The sequence below is a fragment of the Lytechinus variegatus genome, chromosome 4 (genome assembly GCF_018143015.1).
Source record: "Lytechinus variegatus isolate NC3 chromosome 4, Lvar_3.0, whole genome shotgun sequence".
NCBI lineage: Eukaryota > Metazoa > Echinodermata > Echinoidea > Temnopleuroida > Toxopneustidae > Lytechinus > Lytechinus variegatus.
This window is the reverse complement of record NC_054743.1, coordinates 15,199,082-15,220,586: the sequence shown is the minus strand read 5'-3', so window position 1 is coordinate 15,220,586 and position 21,505 is coordinate 15,199,082. Positions and strand designations below refer to the sequence as shown.

The window sequence follows — 21,505 nt, the reverse complement described above, 5'->3', positions numbered from 1 at the left end:
ATCCATGAACACCTGGTAGGTAAACTAAAACATAAACACAACATCACCATGGAAACTCACCTATCACTTCTTCTGCGTATTCATTTTCTGCAAATAGGCAACCTGACTGGCAATATTGCACCTGTTAAAGATTGATTGATGGAGAGAGGGGGTGAGTCTACAAGATTCATCTAGGTCCTAGGGTTAGTGGTTCACTCCAGAAACAACAAAACAGGCTTGAATGTCAAACTAAAGCCGATATAGGATAAAGAATCTAGTAGCTGCTAAATGGCAAAATATTTCATCCTCAATAACATATATATATATAGCACTTTTCCGTTGAACATGCTCAAAGCACTTTACAGTATGTATGACAAAACAGTGATTTCTGCTCTCCAAGAGCTTACAAAATATATCAAGGGAAAATTATATTGAAAAAAAAAAATAGGTTTTAGATTATTTTTTAATACCCCCCCCCCTTAGCCCCACCAATTTCCCCGGGGTTAAGGAAAAAAAGTGCAGTGTGAAAAGCATATTACAGATGTCATCTCAAATCCCCTATGTATTTGAAGGTCAGAAGTTCACTTCAGGAATAACAGTTGGAATTTCAGAGTTACAAGTGACACTAGTCGACCCACCACAATGCAAAAAAATAAGAATGGTGGATCAGTTGAGATTTACAGATAAAATGACAAGATTTGAATTTCAAAGGAAACAACAGATTTAAAAAATCCCATTATGTGCGACATGGTGTATTATTTATGTAGGCCTATAATAATGCTGCATCCAAACCTCCTAGCAATGTACATACAATAGACCAGTTCGTAGTTACTTCATGGGCAATTTTGGTCAAATGACCTTTCATTTCTTTCACTATGATAGGCAGATTTCAAAGCAAGATATTACGTAAGCTTGCCTTTATAGCAGGATGAATAAATTGAATACACCAGGTGACTAGAATAGCACACCAATGAACACTTTATGAAGGTATTTGTTGCATTCCTACTTTGAATGCATATTATAGCATGTTGCACAATGTACTTGACAAACTGTAAAATACCAGTTGTTCGTGGAAGCATTGTTGTTTTTTGTGGATGTAAATGAAAATGACATTTCAAAAGAATATATGAATAATCAAGACATCAAAGATGGTGCTTATCTCATCAGATTTTAAAGCACCATGTCACTTTAGTACAAATGACCTTCTTCTGATCATGCGTAGAATCTTTTGATCATGCGCAGAAAGCAACTACGAACTGGCTTATTGTCAGCTTTGACAGTTGCCATAGTAACAATCAGGAATCAGTGATTATTGGCGAATAACTAAAAAAAAACCAATGATTTCACTAAAAATTGGCAGACATGACGAATCAATTGGAGCAACTTTCATGAAACATATTTCATTTCTTTCATGGAAAGGGGGGGGGGGTGAAGTTCATGTGAATGATTGGATGCTGCATTATGGGTAAAAAATGGAATAAAACAAAAATATAATTTGGATTTCTGATAATCAAAAATTGTATTTCAAAGATGAGATTTAAAAGAGAAATTTCACCTACCCGAAATGGCTCTGATGAATATGTCTGATTCTGAAAAAAAAAAAAAATTCATTGAGAAAAGACATTAAATACCTGCAAGAGAATGGTAAATACTGAATAGAAATACTGTTAATAGGTATCAATTGCTTTAATCCACTGTTGGATGGGGTCTATGGAAAATTAATGTTACAACATAATGAGTCAGTCTCTCATACGTTAAAAAAGTAGGCATGAATATATACAAGTAGATATTTTAGGTACAACTTTTTTTCACTAGTCCTACAATGTTTCAGCAGTATCATATCAAGGAGACATCACCTCTCATGCCAGATTCTCTTAAAATCGTGTGGTCCAGTGGTTCGAGCATTGGACTCATAATCGCAAGGTTGTGAGTTCGAATCCCTACCATGCCGTTGTCTCTACTTTGATAAAAAGGCCCGAGAGTAATATCTGTCGTCTATAAGGTCAGCCACTATGACTGATCAACCTAGACGTGAAATGTTTCCTATACCTGTAGGTAATTGGTTATATACCAGCTTGGCATTTACCAGCAAAATGCTGTCCTGCCAAGTGCCTATGGGAGTTACCATAAACAGAAACAGAAAATGTGATTTTCTGATGGTAGCCAAGATGAATACTTCTAAATGTACTTTTTTCAGAAATTGGTTTATATCAATAATTTGCTTGCCTGGTAAAATTCACAGAAGAGGATTTCTAACCCAGTGGATACAGATGATAAATATCTTGAGAACTAAAAATAATTCATTTGAACGCAGACTTTTAGTATGTAGAGCTAAAAGGTTTGAATTTCCTCCCCCTAGAAAAAAAAGCATCAATAAATAGGAAAGACTGCATACTTACACACACTGCGTAACATTGTGCAAGTGTTGAGTTGTCCCATGACGAACATCCAGTTGAGCACTGCAAAAAAAAAAGAAATGTATATAATTATACAACGAGATGCTGGTGATTGTATATCAAGGACAGATAGAGATAGTATGATAGGCATATAATATATTTAACTTACAGATATGTAATACGGTACACATACAGAGGCAGCACAAGGGTATTTTTCATGAGGGGTGGTACTAGGAACCTACATGTATGAGGTGATATCATTTGGTTCTCAATTAAATAATAGGAATATTTTAGAGTAATACCTCAATTTCCTCTTTTCATTTTGGGGAGTCCTTTTCAATACTTGAAATCATAGCTCCCTCTCCTTCCCCCCATAGTGCCTCCACTATACACATACAGTAACATTATTTGACTTGCACTTGGTTCAGATCTATTAGCTACATTTATAAGTGCATCTACTACAAGAAATTAATTATGAATGCATATACCGGTATGCATCCACCTGTTGTCTGCAGCTGGTATCAATAGATAATAAATTCCATAACAAATGAAAAGATAGAGCCAGTTTCAATTAATTATCAATGTTTATTGCATTTTTATTCACCCATCAATTTATATGGAACACCTGCTGGTAGTGTAATATGAAATTTATTTTTTACTGTACACTACATTTACTTTTAATAACTTTGATCAAGCCACAGCAGTATTTGCTTAGGCCATAAAAGCTTAAATATTTATAAAAGTAACTTTTTAAGAAATATTAATTTCAGAGGCAATCAAGTTAAGTTCCATCCACCACAAAGACCTCATTTAATCTACATTGAATCAAATAATTCATGAGTCACTATTAAAGACACCCTTTACAATGTCAAGAACATTGAAAACCACATGTTTCAAGTGGGTTCAAATTGAAATGTCACGAAGGTCACATAAATACATCAATCATTGAAATGTGTTTTACTCACCGAGCTATTTCTGCATTCTGTGTCACATTGGCCGGTATCTGATAAAATACTTGTCTGCATTGGGAGATAAAAAGGGGAATAGGGACAATTACTTGAAAATATATTATATTAAATAAACAACTTTAATAAGATATGTACAAAATTAGATTTAAAAATAAAATAAATAAATGAGTAAATCTGCCTAATTTAATTTTTGGGAACACAGAAATTTGATGACTTTGTGACGAATTTCGACCAAGAAGATGTAAATACAAGCATAATGTTTAGCATATTCCAGTCTGAAAAAGATGCTTCAACTTTAGTGGTTATTTGATTTCACACCGGAGGTCAGCTAATAGCAGAATCTTGTGTATCATCACTGTGAAAAGTCAGGCAAAAAAAATAGCCTATGCTTTATTTCTAGTCTAGGGGACTACTTTTCACTTTCTATTGCATAAATATGTTACATTGGATAAACTTGAACACTTATATCTAATAGCATTTTGGGGCTAAATCACCCTGAGCCCTCAATTAATTTTTCCCTGACAGGTAACCCTTTGTCTGTTGTAATGATAGTACCTAAAAGAGAAACACATCATATATCATTTAATATCAATTAAAACAGGTGAAGAGAAAGGAGAGAGAAAATAATGAACTGCAATTGCAAGAATAAATAGGAAATGTTATATTAGAGACAGAGCAAGGTGCTGAGATAAGATATTAGGTGGTTTCAGACCGCCTCGAAGTTCGCCAGTTCCAGGTATTCTCTGATCGGGAAATTTACCCCGATCAGAAAATACCAGGTATTTTGGTAATGTGAAAGCAAACTACGCGTAATATCCCCGAAAGAAAATACCCGCTAAATAGTACATGTAGGTACTTGGCGAAATTACGAGAACTTTCGCGGGGATTTTTCCAAGGTCGCAGGTATTTTGGCGATGTGAAAGCAAATTACAGGAACTTTTAGCCCAGCGTGTCGTTGGGCGCGGCGGCGTGGGTGACTGCTGGGCTAGTGATTTTGAATTTCGCGCCTTGCCTGCTTATCAGACCATACTGCGCATGCTCGTAACTTCGGGAACTTATCCCGAAAGGGTATGTTTCAGGGCGGTGTGAATGCAGGAATAATTAATGGGTATTTTTTAGCCCAAAAAAGTTCTCGTAATATAACGGGGATTCTTGTGATCGAGGCGGTTTGAAACCACCTATTGATGTTTTTTATAAAGATAGCACACATACTATCAAAATATTTGTAGATGTATCAGATAGCATTTTAAAGTACTTTGACCTTTAGTAGTGATCAATATAAAGGCAATGCAGATTCCTTATGATTGCAAAATTGAATTACTCTACAATGTATGTTATCAATGTTGTTTGTTTGATTTCAGGTTTCCATTTCTTTGAAGGCACTTTCATAGAGACTACTTTGAATAGAACAAAGGCTTATTTTCTCTGAGTAATCATTTCATTTTCTATTAACATTAGTGCATTGTATAGTATCTTGTGCATATCCTTCCGCTTCTCAATCTTCTTATCACCCCCCCCCCCCTGCCATCCCTACCTTAATCAATCCCTCCTTACAATGTATTTGTCTCTCTCTAGATCTCCCTTCCCCCCCCCCCCTATTCCTCCAAATCTGTTTCCTTCTCTCTTCTTGTTCTCTTCCTTTCAAATAATTTCTGAGCATTTCTAGACATTCTTTTATTAAACCAAAGTAAAAAATTTTGGGGTCACCAAAGTGACCTAAATTTTAACTACAGTACTGAAAAGGGCAACGGGTGTGATGGCTGACCACATCACTGACCAACACTGGACACTGTGACCACTGTCCATTCAATGTTCCTGCATCAGAGCATGGACCTACAGTGCATCATATGTCTATATGGCCACTAAAACTATTAAGAAGACAATGCTGTCAACATCTATAGACACCCAAGCTTCTCCTAGATATTCAAACCCTGTGTGGGCTAACATCATCTACCTGTATATATGGTTTAAAAAACCTATATATAATTTTCTTTCTAATGAAAACTATTATTCTCCAACAACTTTATCTGGCTTGACCAATTATCTACCATGGTACAGTTTTACAACTCAACTACATAAGAATTATGGAAGATTCAAGACAATCATGTAAGCCATACAACATTGTTGAATGTCCCTGAATGAAGACCCTGACACAGAAGCGAAAGCTGCAGATGAATGCAACACAAAGGGAATGTCCTCAAAAAGGAACAAAAGGATTCTACATGTAGTACTCCTGGCCAGACACAATGGAGCACCTGAGTGACCTAATTTGACCAACTGACCAGTGCTAGGGGTGTGACCACCATCACTGATCACTGACCAACAAAACAACTTGACAGTGTCCATTCATTGAATTGGAGATTTATTATGAATGGGAATGACCAATATGAAGGTGTTAATACAATGGGTTCATTTTTTTCCACTTTGGACTGTAGTCCATTACTCACGATACACTTCAATGGCAACAATCACTATAATATAAAACTAAAACTACACTATGGAAAAAAAATCACTATTAAAAAGGGTTAAAAAAATAAACAATTTAATATGAAAAGATCTTATACTCTAAATGGAGGTCAATATGCATTTTCATACATTTATATATCTGTAATCTGATTCATTATCAAAACATTACATTGATCTAACGGCCCCTAGGGGCCCATTGCAGAAAGAGTTGCAATCAATAGCAACTCTAAAAATCATGCGCAACTTGATTTTCAACCAATCAAAAGTGCGCATTTGGGACTTGCGACTGAATTTTTGGCTTGCGTTTAAACGCAACTCTTTAGATTAGATCACTAATTATTCAGCAAACAAAAAATGAATCTGAAGAGTTCATTTCATCACCAATGAATGCTGACATCATTCCCTTTGTTTGGGACACACAGAAATCTCTCTATAAACCACTGTTTTTTCATTCATGCATTCAACCATAATCATTATGATTTTAATCAGCTGTTTCATATCCTGTGTAATTAAACAATTGCTATAACGAAGAAGATAAAAGCAAAAGGATATTAATTGTTTCATTCATAGAAATATTATGTCATTATATCAATGTGACTTAATTAAAGAATTTCTGTTTATATAAATCACCAAGTATAACAATGGGCACACCCATAGATTTGGGGAATTACAGATTGATAGCAAGAATGGGGACAAAGTCTTGTTTACACACAAACAGAGTTGAAACATATTCAATTGCATGGAAATTTTGCATTTGCATTGCATGTCCTCCTAAAATTAGTAATTATTTTCATTCCTAAAAAACTTTTCTCTTTATTCTGAAGGTTTGAATACTCAAAATGTTCATTAGTTTGATCTAGGATTGGTTATCAAAACATGTGTTATTCTGAAATGAAATAAGGTTAATTTTCCAAAGATTCCAAAGGATTCCAAGGTACATGTACATGTAGTACATGTCAGAAGAAATGATGTACATTCAGTAAGAAAAATTATTTTACTGTTGAATTAAAAAGCCTTCAGAAAAAAATCCTGCAGTGTATATTCTTTTCAGATTAATGAAGTTTCATAAGCATGTCATAAATGTTTGGACTAATGAACAATTGTCATTGTTCGAACAACCAACATCTTTTTACATGTACATGTATGCAATTTGCATGTTTCACAATAATTGAAATGAACTTTATATTACCATCGGAAAAAAAACAAAGCTGGAATAACAATATTAATAACAACAATATACATGTTCAAAATTATGTAGATTTCTAGAACACAGAAAATTATCTATACATGTACATGTACAACACAAGTTCACCAAGTTAATCAAATCACAGGCCATCAAATTACAATTGAAATATACCTGTAGAATTATAAAACAGCTAATACTAGTAAACACCCAATTGATCAACACACCCACAGTATAATGCATGGATAGATATGAATGGCATATGATATGTGTTTACCGGAGATTGAACTTGATTTGAGAGTATAGTGTGTGGGAGAGGTTTGTGCAAATTAAAGAAAAACAATCTTTACAAATACATGTACTTGTACTGTACATTATACAAATTGCATGCAGACATTTGTAACAGAATAAAATTTAATTTGGGCAATTGTAAAATTCTTCCTTATTAAAATTAAATGAAAAATTTCCTCACATATTTTTGTTTGTTAGTTTGTGTTTTTGCCAATACCTGATATAATGTATATTAGTGTCAATACAGTGTCAATTATAACACAAATTCTGACTACTCTCTAACCATCACCTTTTGCATTCATGAAATGTAGAAAAATATCAAAGCAAGTTTCAAATTTTAATTTTGTCGCACAGACAGAGTGACATTGTGATTCTGAACTGAGGATGCAATAAGCTATTGTTGAATATTCAAAAAACCAAATGCATAATTTTCCGCTCTAAGGGTAAAAAGCTACCAGGGCGTATAAATTGTCTTCATATAGGTGGTCATGATGTTGAACCAAGTGCAAATATTTTGTTTCTTGGGTTATATATCGATGAGCACCTATCCTGGAAAAATCATCTAGATGCTGTCTGCACAAAGGTGTCTCGCAGTGTAGGCGTTATTTATAGGTTAAAATCAATTTTACCTGAAATGATACTGATAACAATATACAATAGTATTGTTCTACCTTATTTGACATATTGTAATGTTGCCTGGGGAAACACTTTCAAGTCATATCTTGATAAATTGAGAATATTGCAGAAAAGGGCAATACGACTTATAACAAATTCTAATTATAGACATCCAAGTACTCCATTATTTCTTCGTCTGAAAATGCTACCACTTAGTAAACTTGTGTCGTTTAATTGTGCATTGTTCATGTTCAAACTACAATCAATGCCCCAAGAATGTACCTTAAAAAAAATTATTTCTTCAGAATTCAAATATACATAATTATAATACACGTCAAAAGGATCTTATTCGTCAGCCATTTGCGAGAACAAATGTCACTCTTACCTCCTTTCATATATCATGTATTAAAGAGTGGAACAATTTACCTGTTGATATAAAAAATAGTAAAACTCTTTTCATGTTCAAAAGATTATCCAAAACTTATTTTCTTGACAGAACCTGATTATTTTCCTTCAATATGTATTTTAAGTTGATGTATTTGCATTTAAGTTGATCACCTACTCAGAATCTATGTTTAGTATGTACATGTGTGGGTGGATGTGGTTGTGTGTGTGTGGGTTTGTGTATATATGTGTGTTTGTAATAGTTTTTCTATTCTATATTTAGCATCTTAACCTTATTATACATTTTTTTTTTCTCTCTCCTTTGTATCTTGTAGATTAGTATAACCTATGTTTTATGTTAATAACCATAAGTATTCCAGGGCCCTACTCACAAGCTTTGCTTTTAAAGGGGTCCTAAAACCAATTCGTATATGCTATAGTCTGATTGATGTATGTTCATGTACTCATTTACATTGTATGTACATCTATTTTGATTATGATGTGATGTTTTTGGTTTTGAATAAATGAACTTGAATGAATGAATGAACCCCCAAAATACAAACACTCAGTAGTTCAATGCATTGTAGATATTAAAAAGCTTATAACTCATTATAAAACTATTTTAAAAATTAACACAATGTCTTTAATATATATTGACTACTGATTTTATGAATTAAAGGCTTGTGGTACCAGCATGGACCTACATGTAGGTCCATGGAACCAGGAATGCCCTATTCCAGAAAGTATGTAGTAATTGAGTTATCATGTAAATCAATACAGTATACTGTTTATTTTCCCTAATGTAAACAATTGCACACCTATCTGAGATCTTAGAAAATTGTACAGTATGGTACTCATGAGGTCATTCTGTATATATTTTTTTAACTTCTTTTCATCCCACCACATTTTTAGAATGTATTTTGTAAACTTGTCTACCAAGTCAATTTGTACCTTATTTTACCCGTTGTATAGGTCAATATATTTTATTTACTATTATTTGATATAGATGCTTATGCTGTAGGTCTACATGTATATTGTTTTTGGTGTATTTTTAATATAGAAATGTGGAAATAAACATCGAATTGTGAGATGTTGTAACGAATGAAAAGTGATACAACCAAATAATACTGATATACCAAATAATACTGATATAACAAATAATGCCAACATGCTTTGTTAGGCATAATTCTGACCATAAAAAGTATAAAATTATATAAATCATTTGAAATTGAAATGTAAACTATTGCAATTGAATCAGTTGATGATAAAGGTCAACATGAATTTCCATATATCTCGAGATTTGACTGATCACACACATTCCTTGCCTCAATTTAATCTCATTCTAAATGATTTCAGGATTGCTTAATTTTTAAAAGATAATGATATAGGCCCTATCATAAAAAAGGTTTAAAACTGTCAATTGTTATTTTTCTCATTGCTGTATTCTTTCTTTATAAAATTCTCATACTACCACACAACTGTATATACACTACATTATATTTGGGAGCCTAGCCTTATCATATTCATAGACTTGTTTATGGAAATATGATCGTTAAATTGACATGAAACTGATTTAAAGATTAACCATATTTTTAGGTATATTTCTGACAAATGACTTTGTCCAATGCAGGCCTACAAAGAGGAGTAATTTAATTCACTGCTTTATCCAAGGATGGAAGCTGGCTAAATAAACATGAAGTCTGTACGCCCATAAAAATCATATAATATGAAGCGAATCTTCACCTTACGACCTGCTTTGTTTATTGGGTCACATTCCTCTGAACCACTCAACTACATAAAGAGCCAATACAGGCTTCCTCTTCAATCATCACAACACGCTTCATGCATGCTTCGTACAAAGTATGAATAGGTGTAGCCAGTATTGTTGCTTCTATTATTAGACTTGTAGAAAGTATAAGTCTGGTGTATAACACAAATCACTTCAATACATGTATCTCCATGCATAAAATGCAGAATGTAGAAGTAAAATGTCACAACAGCCAAGGATAATTTGTTTGTTTCTAATATAATCAGTGTACTTATGGGAAAATCCAAAGAATAACCAGCAGAGAGCTTTATTGAAACACATAGAAAATACCTTTTTGACAAGCAATCAAAATACTCTCAAGCAGGTTTCAATGCAATGTAATGGAGCCTACTATACAGTGCGTCCCAGAAAAAACGAAACCGAGATTTAGCAATGATTTTAACTTAATCATTAATAAAATAGACAAATGACCTACCAATGTAAAGCTTAGAATCTCCTCTTTCATTTGATATTACTTAGATTGTTTTTCATTCACGCATGAGTGAGCAAAAACAATTTGAAGAGGGGATACTAAGAAGTCACTTGGCGGGCTGTATCTGGGTTTCAAAAAGAAAACCGCATTTTTAAAAAGTTCAATATCTGCTCTTTAATTTGATACCTCAATTACAGAAAATGGTCGAGAAATAACAAAGTTCTGGCTATTTCAAATAAGGCTTGAATTTCAATAATTTCATGAAATGAAGAGGTGTTACAGGCTAGCGTTCAAACTCACTTGACACTCCCTTTTGTTGACAATCAAGCATGCATTGTCTTTTGTTAACCGTGCGATAGCTTCTGTGGAAAATCGGTGAAAACACGTTTATTTGAATTACGGAAATACTAGCATTGTTTTGAGGGAGCATAACTTTTTTTACTTCTGGACCATTTTCTGTGATTAAGGTATCAAATAAAAGGGCAGATATTGAACTTTTTAGGCATGTGGTTTTCTTTTTGAAATTCAGATACTGTACCCCCCGCCAAATGAGTTTTTGGTATCCTTTCTTCAAATGTTTTTGCTCACTCATGCGTGAATGAGGAATAATCTAAGTAATATCAGATGAAAGAAGAGATTCTAAGCAGTACATTGGTAGGTCATTTGTCTATTTTATTAATGATTAAGTAATGATAAATCATTGCTAAATCTCGGTTTCGTACAATGTACACTGTAGCTCATTTATAGGCCTAATATTTTTGGGAGCCTCTACTATCTTACGACCTCCATTGAAGATCATCACAAGTTACGTGGATGGATGTTCAGATACAAAATATATTTCATTCTTCACTGTGGAAAACTTTAATACCAAACAATACAGGTGGGCCGACATTAAACCCTCCCTAAACAAATGTTACAAGTCTAATAGTCCTTCAGTTTGGATCACAGATTTGATCTTCCATCCAATTATATTCATGGATTACAATGAAATCAACCAAACACTTGACTATGAACTGATATTGGCTTGTACATAGGGTTGTTGTGTCAGGTCGGCCGATCATGGATACACAATCATTCAAAAAAGGGCTACCTACCCTCCTGAAAGTCAGGTCCAGTTTACCAGATAATTTGTATTAAAATGATTCAACATTATCAAATGGTCAGGTAAACTGGACCTGGCGTTGCGGGAATTAATACATGACCCTTTTCTCCATTAGGGTATACATGTACATGTATGTGATTGGCCGACCCGACGCGAAAACCGATGTGATGACATAAGCGATTCATTTTCTAGTACAACTATATCTGGACATACAGTATAGGGCCTATATGTACAGTACACGTGAATTGCCAATTTGCCTACTGCCAATTTGTCCACTCAAAACATGGTCTACTTTCATTTATTCTAATGCCATTCCATCCATCAACATTTCATCTTAAAACCATTTGGTCCATTAGCCATTTGGTCTAATCATCACTTCGACTAATCACCATTTCGTCTATGACCATTTCGTCTAACAACCAGTTGGTCTAATATCCATTTCATTTTCATTCATTTCGCACAATTAACACTTTAGTAAAATTAGACCAAATGGTATATGGACTAAATGGCTATTGGACCAACTAGTTATATGATGGAATGGCATTATAGACTAAATTAAAGTAGACCATGTGGTGAATGGACAAACTGCTGGTATATGTAGACCAAATGATAGTAGACAAGTTGGCAATAGGATGAATTGGCATGAGAAGAATCAGAAATAAACCTATGTACATAGTCATGATGTTATCATTAGTGTAAATTGAAAAAAGTATTATAATAAGTGGAACACCTCTGGCAGAGTGGCAGTCTTGCCTGCATTACACGATTCTATATAGCAGCAGCAATGACTTTGAAAACAGCTATTGAATAATTATTCACAACAGAAAATATTGAATATAATAGTAAAATAATATGTCCATTGACCCAAAATGACCTTTGACCATGATCATGTGACCTACATGTAAGAAGTGTGCAAAACAATCGTTCATCTTTGATTATCCTTTATGTCCATGTTTCATATTAGATCCATAAACTATGATGTCAATTCAACAAATACCCCTAACACAGCCAAAGTTCATTGACCTTTAATAATCTTTGATCTTGGTCATGTAAACTGAAATGTGCACAGGATATTCAGGGATCTACATGGTTGCACTTATGTCCAAGTTTCATGAACTAGATCCATAAAGATTTATAAACCTTGGTTAAGATTTCGATATTGATTCCCCCTAAAACATGGTCTAAGTTCATTGACCATAAATGACCTTTGACCTTAGTCATGTGACCTGAAAAGCGGTACCCAATAATGCATATTTCTACTATGCATGTGAGGTAAAAATTGGAAGAAAAAAGAAAAAAGTGAAACAAGCTCCAATGGCCAATAATCAATTCCATTTGGTCATAGCAAGAGAGCCAAATTGAAATCAGATTAGTGGTGTTAATTTATCAAAAAAAGAGAAATTAAGATCTGAACCAGTTTGAGATTGGATTAGCTAGGGGTGTAAATTTACCAGAAAAGAGGTATTAAGATCTCAAAAATGTATAATGTAGGCCTACATAAACGGAGGCCTCCAGTGCCCTCCACATACATGTACTGTACATGTAGACTTGCACCATATCCAAACAAAAAAGTGAAAAGGATGGATTTTTGCCAACCACTCCTGATATATGAAATACCTTTGTGATAAAAGGCCATATTTTAATATATTTATGATAAAATACACTGTACAAGTACTTCAGGGGTGTCCCTCGCTTATATTTATCTGAACCCAGTTAAGGTCAAGACCCCCTTGTAAGTCTTGGGTCACTGTTGCCTAGCAACCGACTAGGTTATGGTATGCCACCAATGTGAAACCATGGTGAAACTAACTTTTGGTTTTATGGCTCAACATTATCTCAAATTGCGCTGATAATGACACACAAGTGTGTTCAACAAGTCACAAGTAGTTTACTCAGAAGACTTTGATTTTAAACATTTTTCAAGCAGACAAACTGTTTGCATTATGTAGTAAGATTTCCTTTGTTAATCTTCATCATGTAAATTTTCAATTAATACCGATTTCTATTTCTTCAATATACAATGTACATAAGGGATTTAAATTATTTTTTTTCTATCACATAGCAAAACGGATAATGCAACAGCATAGTTTGTTTAATCATGTTTTATTCTTCTCTAATAGAAGTCAAGTAAGTCTTAAATTTATACATGCCAAATCAAATGGTACAGCTCTGTTTTAAAGTTTAGATGACTTGGTCCAACATAAATAGAACCAACAAATATTACAAATGATTAAAAAAAGTCTTGAAGTTGAAATTATAATATGGGTTAACTTAAAACTGAAACCTTCCTTCTGACACAGACCTTCACAAAATTCTTATCTCATATCTTCTAAAAACATGGGTTCATTCAAATAATAAGAGACCATGAAATCAAAATACCAGCAAACATGCCTGTATTTATGCAAGTTTAATGTTTCTTCCTATGTATGTAGCTTTATAATTCACAAATTATATTGAAAGCTATCGTGCTAAATAATACCAGCAGTTATACAGATCAAGAAGATAAATCCTATTTCTTTCTGCTTCACATTCTAATATTAAGATAATACTCATACAGCCTTTTCAGTCATACTTTGGGATGAAAGTGAAAACTGTAATACTTGTACAAATATCTCCAAAAAACACATACAGTATCATTATCATAAACCCAAACAAAATGCAGTCTCTGTAGACATTCAAGAAACAAGTACCAGCAATGAATTACATGTACATGTAACCCTATTCCTTTCCCTTTCACATTCTGAGATTGTGATATTACTCATAGTGGGGTTTTTTAACTCATAATTTTTTTTTTTTAAATCCACTTGACCAAACGTCTCCACAAAACTAATTTCATGATTACCGGTATAATGAAAACAACACAGAGTGTCCGTTCAACAAAAATGCATGTGTACACTGTATGAGCAATGTTACACGGACATATGAATCTACTACATGTAGTTTCTTTTTGTTTCACATTTTGAGATTGTGACATACATACATGTAGTTTCTCCCAAAACCACATGAAACTGACTCACTCCTCCCACTGAATGGTTAAACTGAAAATTCCTAGACGACAGATGAGATCCATTAATCTCTTCATAACATAAACACACCATTAGTCTGCTGTTGCCTCCTCAGGCTCTCAAGGGCATTGAACTTTTTACCAGGATCTAAAGTGATATAGGAGATTAGGAAATACCAGAGGTGTGTCAATTGCGCCATTATACAGGAGACAAGGTCCCCTTCAACCTGTCATGTTTGTGTGATGGGTAAAGATTAGAGGAAATGATTGCCCTCTGGCTCCTCAAGCATCTCCAAGAGCTCATCTCTCTGATCTAGCATGAAATGAAATCATGTTCAAGTATCCAAGGAGGGTTATTTTCACTTGGTCTATACATGTACATGGACCTACTAGTAGGTCTAAGTATCATGGCTAAATGTACTTGGTCTACATCAATTTGGTCCAATTTCCACATGGTCCAACCTTTGTTGGTCTAATATTCACTTTGGACAAATAAAACATTAAGATCTACAGGTATGTAGACTATAAATGTCATTACCTTGTGAGGCAGTTGTTGCTGATGTAGAGTGAAAAGAATAAGACTGACTACGGGCAATTAGCCCACAAAAATCTGGAAATAGCCACAGTATATAGCGCCACTGTCAAAAACATGCCTGTCCATGGGTCATAGTGAATTAAAATCTCTGAAATATTTGACTTTTTAAGCAGCCCTCGTGAAAGAAATTGAAATGTTTACTTGCCGTCCAAATTCATTTCTACTCATGAACTTACCGAGAGCTGACCTATAACTGACCACTGACCACTGACCAACTCCTTGGTAGTTAATCTCAAGAGAGCATTAAACATGACCTCTGATATTCATTCACTCGTAAAAGCACTCTGAATCATCCACCCAGTCACTCACACCATAATTGGAAAATTCCCAAAATACTCAGACTTCTCCAATAAATCTGTTATTACCATGATCAAGGTGAAAGGATTGCAGAGAAGAGAAAGACCCTCTTCTATGACTCAAGTTCTTAAGGTCAAAATCTAAATAAATTTATCAACAGCTCCTTTCTTTGACCATTTACAGCAGAATCCTGAAGGCTATTGCGGTTGTTACTATAGCAACATACAAGCTAAAAATGCAATACTCCATAGAATGTCCATTTCTGAGAAGAAATGGTCATTAACTACATGTATTTTATATTCAGTGTAGCATACATGTACACTTATATATATGCATGTACTGGTATGAAAATATTTCATTTGTCACATAATTATTATTTTTTTCTGAAAATTAATACAATCTGAAGTTTTTCTCTGAAAATTAATACAATCTGCAGTTTGTATAAAATGCAAACTGCCTTCAAATTTACTTAGTAGGTCCATTTGCTGAGTAAAATAAAATCTTCCATGAACCAAGAATTTATTAGAAAATATCTTTTTATTAAAATAGTATAACCTGCAGTATATACATGTATGCCTATAAACTCTCCAATGATTTTGGTCATGGATATACATGTAATAATGATGATAATAGCTGGATTTATATAGCGCTTTTTGCCTGAGGATACATGTACAAAGAGATTGCTATTATTACCCCGCCTTTAGCTCGAGCTACCATCACCGGCGCTCAGTGCATGCAAGGAATTAATCCTGCCGGGTACCCATTCACCTCACTTGGGTCGAGTGCAGCACAGTGTGGATGAATTTCGTGCTGCAGGAAAACACGCCATGGCTAGGATTCGAACCCACGACCCTCTGTCTGAAAGGCGAGAGTCAGAACCACTAGACCACGACGCATCCATGATATACATGTATACCATGTTTCTATACCTACCATTTCCTTGCACTGACCAAAGCTACACACAACTAGGAAGCCAAAAACAATTGACTTGATCTGACCGTTCCTATTACCTCACTATAGGGAGTCCATTCCTCATATCAGGATCCTGATTTTAATATACAGAAGTAGATGCGTTCAAAGGCAACTAAAAAAAAATCAAACACAAGTCCTAAACATGGGCATATGATTGGATTAAAATCAACATGCGTCTGATTGCAACTCTTTCAGCAACTGACCGATATAAATATGCCACCTTCAACAGAACTAAGTCACACCGAATTGCTGCAGGCCCTAAATGCTCAACATGTAGATGTCTGTGCAGCAAGTCTATGTATTAGTGTGACATGCTCTGCAAGCATAATATAATAAGATCAGACTTTACACGTAGTATGCAGCTCCAGTCTGTCAAAGACGCCCTGCAAAATACAAGTAGCAGGCTAGTATGCAGTTTAAGCAGCATCTTGGAAATAAGTCCAAAATATTTCGGCCTAAATTTTTATTTCTATATAGCAACCTTGAGCAGAAAATAAGCCTGATATTCTCTGTTCAAAGACCAATTTATTGCATCAGCAATAGCAAGCTAGAGCACTAACTTCATTCTGATGATGTTACTCCTGAATATATAGATAGGGCCTACATTTTATAGGGGCCGACAGCCAATCTTATAATCAGCGCATGGTAACTCTTTATACAACATTTGTCACAGATTTTTTTTGACTAAATTTTTATCATCGCTGTTATACGGTACAGGTATAGCAGTTTACAAAAGAGCAAGTAACCACAACTACTAGTAGATGTGGCTTGAAATTGGTTTGGTATACGGCAACTTCCCATGTTTTTTCTTCTCAGTAGGAAGTATCAATGACTCTGAAATATCATACGTGGTATTCATATCCAAGAGGAGGAGAAGTGACATCTTGGCAGGAAATAAACTGCGGCTTTTGATATTTTTGTGCACTTTTTTTGCCAATCCCCCACCACCTTGACCCCTTGGGGTGACAAAGGTCAATGTGTTAATCTAAAAACAAAACTTTGCTTTGCAATAAAAATGTGCATTCCATTCACATGATAGATTTCAACCACAGAGGAAGTTCATATTCTTCCCCTCCCCCTCTCTCTGTATTCGAACATTAGAGTTCTTATTTTGTGACTGAAGTATGTGAATCATTCACAAAATAGATCTCTAACACCAAACTTTACACAAAATATACATGTAGGCCTCCGGTATGTTTTATTCTTTATTTTATAAATAAAGTAATGTTTATCCACAATATTCTACATGCATCTGCATGCCTGTATGTACATCATGTATGTATGCAATACAAATCAAGCTGCAAGCTGCCTTGCTCATATTTCCTACATAATGACGTGCATGTAGGCTGATCACTTCTCAACATATCAAACTTCCAAACATGTGAAATACATACTTTGTAAGGATATGAAAAAGAAACCTTAGCCCTGAAGATGAAGTGAGTCACTAAAAGTTAAGGAAAACAGCTGTGGTTGAAATGAAATATGTACACCTGAAGGATGTCATTCTCAACTTCAATGTCATATTCATTAGGGACATTCATATATTTAAAGAAACAATCCATATTTATATTTGCTTTCAACTGTTAATACATAGTGATAAATTGCAGAATATCACAACAGTTTAAGTTTTAGGCCAAGTAAAATTCAAGTCTTTCAGGGATTTTTTTTATTTGAGGGGTTTTTTTATACTATTTGTGTTCTACCTGCAAAAAACATTCCTATTTACTTTTTACACATTCTTATTCCCGTGGATGCTGTAAAGTAGCAGTGACCCCCCCCCCCCCCAGGTTTTTTTTTTACATCCATCAATTTTGTTGGTTTGGTTTGATTTACTGTGTACTTTCTTCTTATAGAGTACCTGTAAGTGCTTTAAGATGATGTTCAGATAAACCCACTGGTTGTGTATGTGTGAAACTTTTCATATATATACATGTAGAGTTCTATTATTATTTCATATAAAAGGCTCTTTTACCTTGTAGATGTAGTGCAGGTGCATATATGTGTAGCCTAACTTAGATCTAAGTAAAAAAAATTGGCGCCGTATTCTGAAAATTGTCTTTAGACAAATATTCTTGTATCTTAAAAGTTACAATAAAATCCGTATTTCGAAAACTCCTTTATCTTTTTTTACATCTTTTCTTGTAAATTTTCTTGTAACTTTCACTAAGCGCTTACGACGTCAGAGTTACTATGATGCGTAAAGTTGAAAACGGCACATATATCTCTGTGTGCAAGATAACCTAACGACATAAAAGGTATCCTGAAAATTCTCTTATCTTTGCGTTCTGTTAACTTCCTTGCAAAATACAAGAAAATTTACAAGAGGTAGGGGGCTATTGAACCTAACTTAATGTTGAATGAGATTTCTTGCTGCATCCCGCAAGAGCATTGGAGACATTCCAAAGACGTTATTACGACAGATTGGTAGACTTTTCAGCAGTTGAAAATTGGCATTCGAGATGATGAATCTGTTCAGAGAAAATATGTTCGCATAGTAGCGTGCAAGCATAAGTGTCGGTGTAGCAAAGAAATTACGCCGCATGTCAACAATGCGCCTAATTATTTTTAGAAGGGCATGCCAACAATGCACCTAATTATCTTTTTGAAGAGATTATCTATTGGTTGACTGAAACTACATATAAAAAGTTTATTGGTTGATGATAAAATATATCAGGTATGTCACAGATAAAATAGGGGGCATCCTTACACAAATAAGACAATTTTCAGAATACCGATTTAAGGGAAATTTAGCGAACTGTTATCTTGCTGAGTTACAAGAAAAGTTTTTTTAAAAATCAAGACAATTTTCAGAATACCATCCCTTGTTTGTGCATGGTGTTTACTCCTGCATCCCACTCAAGAACGAAGGCCTTTGGAAGTGGTAAAGTGGACTAGACATAAAGTGTTATCTCTCGCTCTCAATGATACATCAATCACAACATAATACTTTGTCTGAATTTCTTTTGGTCCAGCCACTCAATCAGCAAACAATTAAATGCTCAAAACAACAAAATTGAAAGTCTTTCATGAAACTAAATAAAGTTAAACTAAACAAAGTTAAACTTAAGTGAAAATGTCAAATTCCAAGTGCAATAGCATCGATCTAATGATTGTGCTTTCATACTTCATTACTTGTATAAAAAAAAGTCATCAAAAACAGACTGACATTCACATAGATCTTGATACATTTTTAATTTTACCAGTCGGAACAGATGATGAAAGAAGCCGCACACGTCGTCCAATTCGCTCAAGACCAACGCTCCACCCTTCCTTCCCCCGAACCTTGGGCGGAAGCACGGGTAGTGCATCCGCTACAAAGCGTGATCCCCTAACCACCCACTGAACCGAAACCACTGACAAAACTAAATCGCCAAAATTGAAAAAAATCACCTAAATTACACTTACCGATAAACTTGAACATCTTTCGTTACATTCCAATACAAGGTTTCCGTTAGTTATCGCAAACAAGATCATTCCAAAAGTGAAAAAACAGATGTGGAATTGATGTGTTTTCCAAAGTTTGGCCATTTTCTGTCATTCTCATCATCGGCCATCTGCAAAGTGTAGGCGTGGTCGATCGCAAACCCAATTACGTATTCATAATAAACGTGATGTCACTAACTTTGGACACTTCCCATTGGTCCAAAGTATGAATGGAATGCTGAGCTAATGAGTCATCGTGAATATTCAACGACCAAAGTGACCGTGTTTACGAGTACTTGTGGAGCTCATGTGCTAGGGGATATATGGGGGAGGGGGAGGGGGAGGGGGGGGGGGGTCATTGGAATTAGGCTTCTGAATGGAAAGCATGATGAAAGTGTGGTATTGGATTAATTCGTTTTAACCCCCTCTTAATTACATTTTTAATATTATCAAGTAAAGGTGGGGGTAATGAGAGTTGGGTTCTATATCCTTTATAAAAAAGCACTCTATACAAGCATAATATGGCCCTCGAAAGCAGGGTGCTAGCATCATATCCATAGAGATATATTATTATATTGACACATCTCTGTGATCATGTCCTAATACCTTGTAATACCTTTCCTCTTCATGTGCACCCGCAGACTTTCTTAAAGCCTGATATATTTGCATAATATACTGTACGATCTTCTAGATCTGGGGAAAAAAAGAAAAGCTATATTGCAATGTGTATGACAGTTAAGACTTGATGGTTTCCTTGCCATTGAAATGTTATCGGTTCATTACATGGGGATCTTTATTTAATACATGTAATATCAAATGATTTCAATTATTGAATTCTATTATTCTATTTATTTATGGGGGTTTTATGACCACCCAATTCTAATACTGTATTTTTTGTCATTTGTATCTGTTTATTTTCTTGTTTAACATGTACCTGACATTTTCTTGCCTTATTATTGTACATTATTTGTTATTAGTAATACTCTATTCTATACTTTGTATTGATTTTTATTGGAAATGAATAAAACATTGAATTTATTTACATTACTTTTTTTCCGTTGCTATTTTCAGGGGCGGATCAAGGATTTTCCAAAGGGGGGGGGGCAAATTTTGGGAGGAAATTAAGGATATTTCCTCCCCGAAGGAAAAATGACAAGCAAATAAAAAAGGGTCTTCAAGTTTTTTTTTATTTTTACATTACAAATTTTAAATTTTGCTTCTCAAATGGGGGGGGGTACATGCTCCCTTTGCCCCCCCCCCCCCCTTGATCCGCGCCTGGCTATTTTAGATAGCATTTAATATAGCATGAGGTTATTTCCACTGCACATTTATGGAGCATATTGTGTGCAGAATAAATTCTCATAAACTATCCTTTATACAGGGTGGGTAGTTTTGGAGACTTTCTCAAAGATGCGTTTGTCATCATTATTTTCACTTCATCGTGCATTATTGGATTGTGTATGCCCTATAATTGTTTGTGATGTGAAGGAAATTGAGAGAAATTGTGTTTTAGTGGTTTGATTTGTAAATTCTATATAATTTTCTTCTTTTTTAAAAACAAGTGCACACCGAGCTACCAATGATGCATAT

At 34.6% G+C, this 21,505-nt stretch overlaps 1 protein-coding gene across 1 annotated transcript in view; it reads right to left on the bottom strand.

Annotated features, from left to right (window-relative positions):
• The window catches only part of LOC121412822 (proto-oncogene tyrosine-protein kinase ROS-like), a 32,275-nt gene extending 12,218 nt beyond the window's left edge, over positions 1-20,057 (bottom strand). Inside the window, exons 1-5 of the mRNA XM_041605584.1 lie at positions 19,898-20,057; positions 3,341-3,394; positions 2,379-2,438; positions 1,539-1,568; positions 61-121 (exon numbers count right to left, since the gene is read on the bottom strand). Of these exons, the coding sequence (XP_041461518.1) occupies positions 61-121; positions 1,539-1,568; positions 2,379-2,438; positions 3,341-3,394; positions 19,898-20,020 (328 nt within the window). The 5' untranslated portion in view covers positions 20,021-20,057. The remainder of the gene's footprint in view (positions 1-60; positions 122-1,538; positions 1,569-2,378; positions 2,439-3,340; positions 3,395-19,897) is intronic.
• Between the last annotated feature and the right edge of the window lie 1,448 nt (positions 20,058-21,505).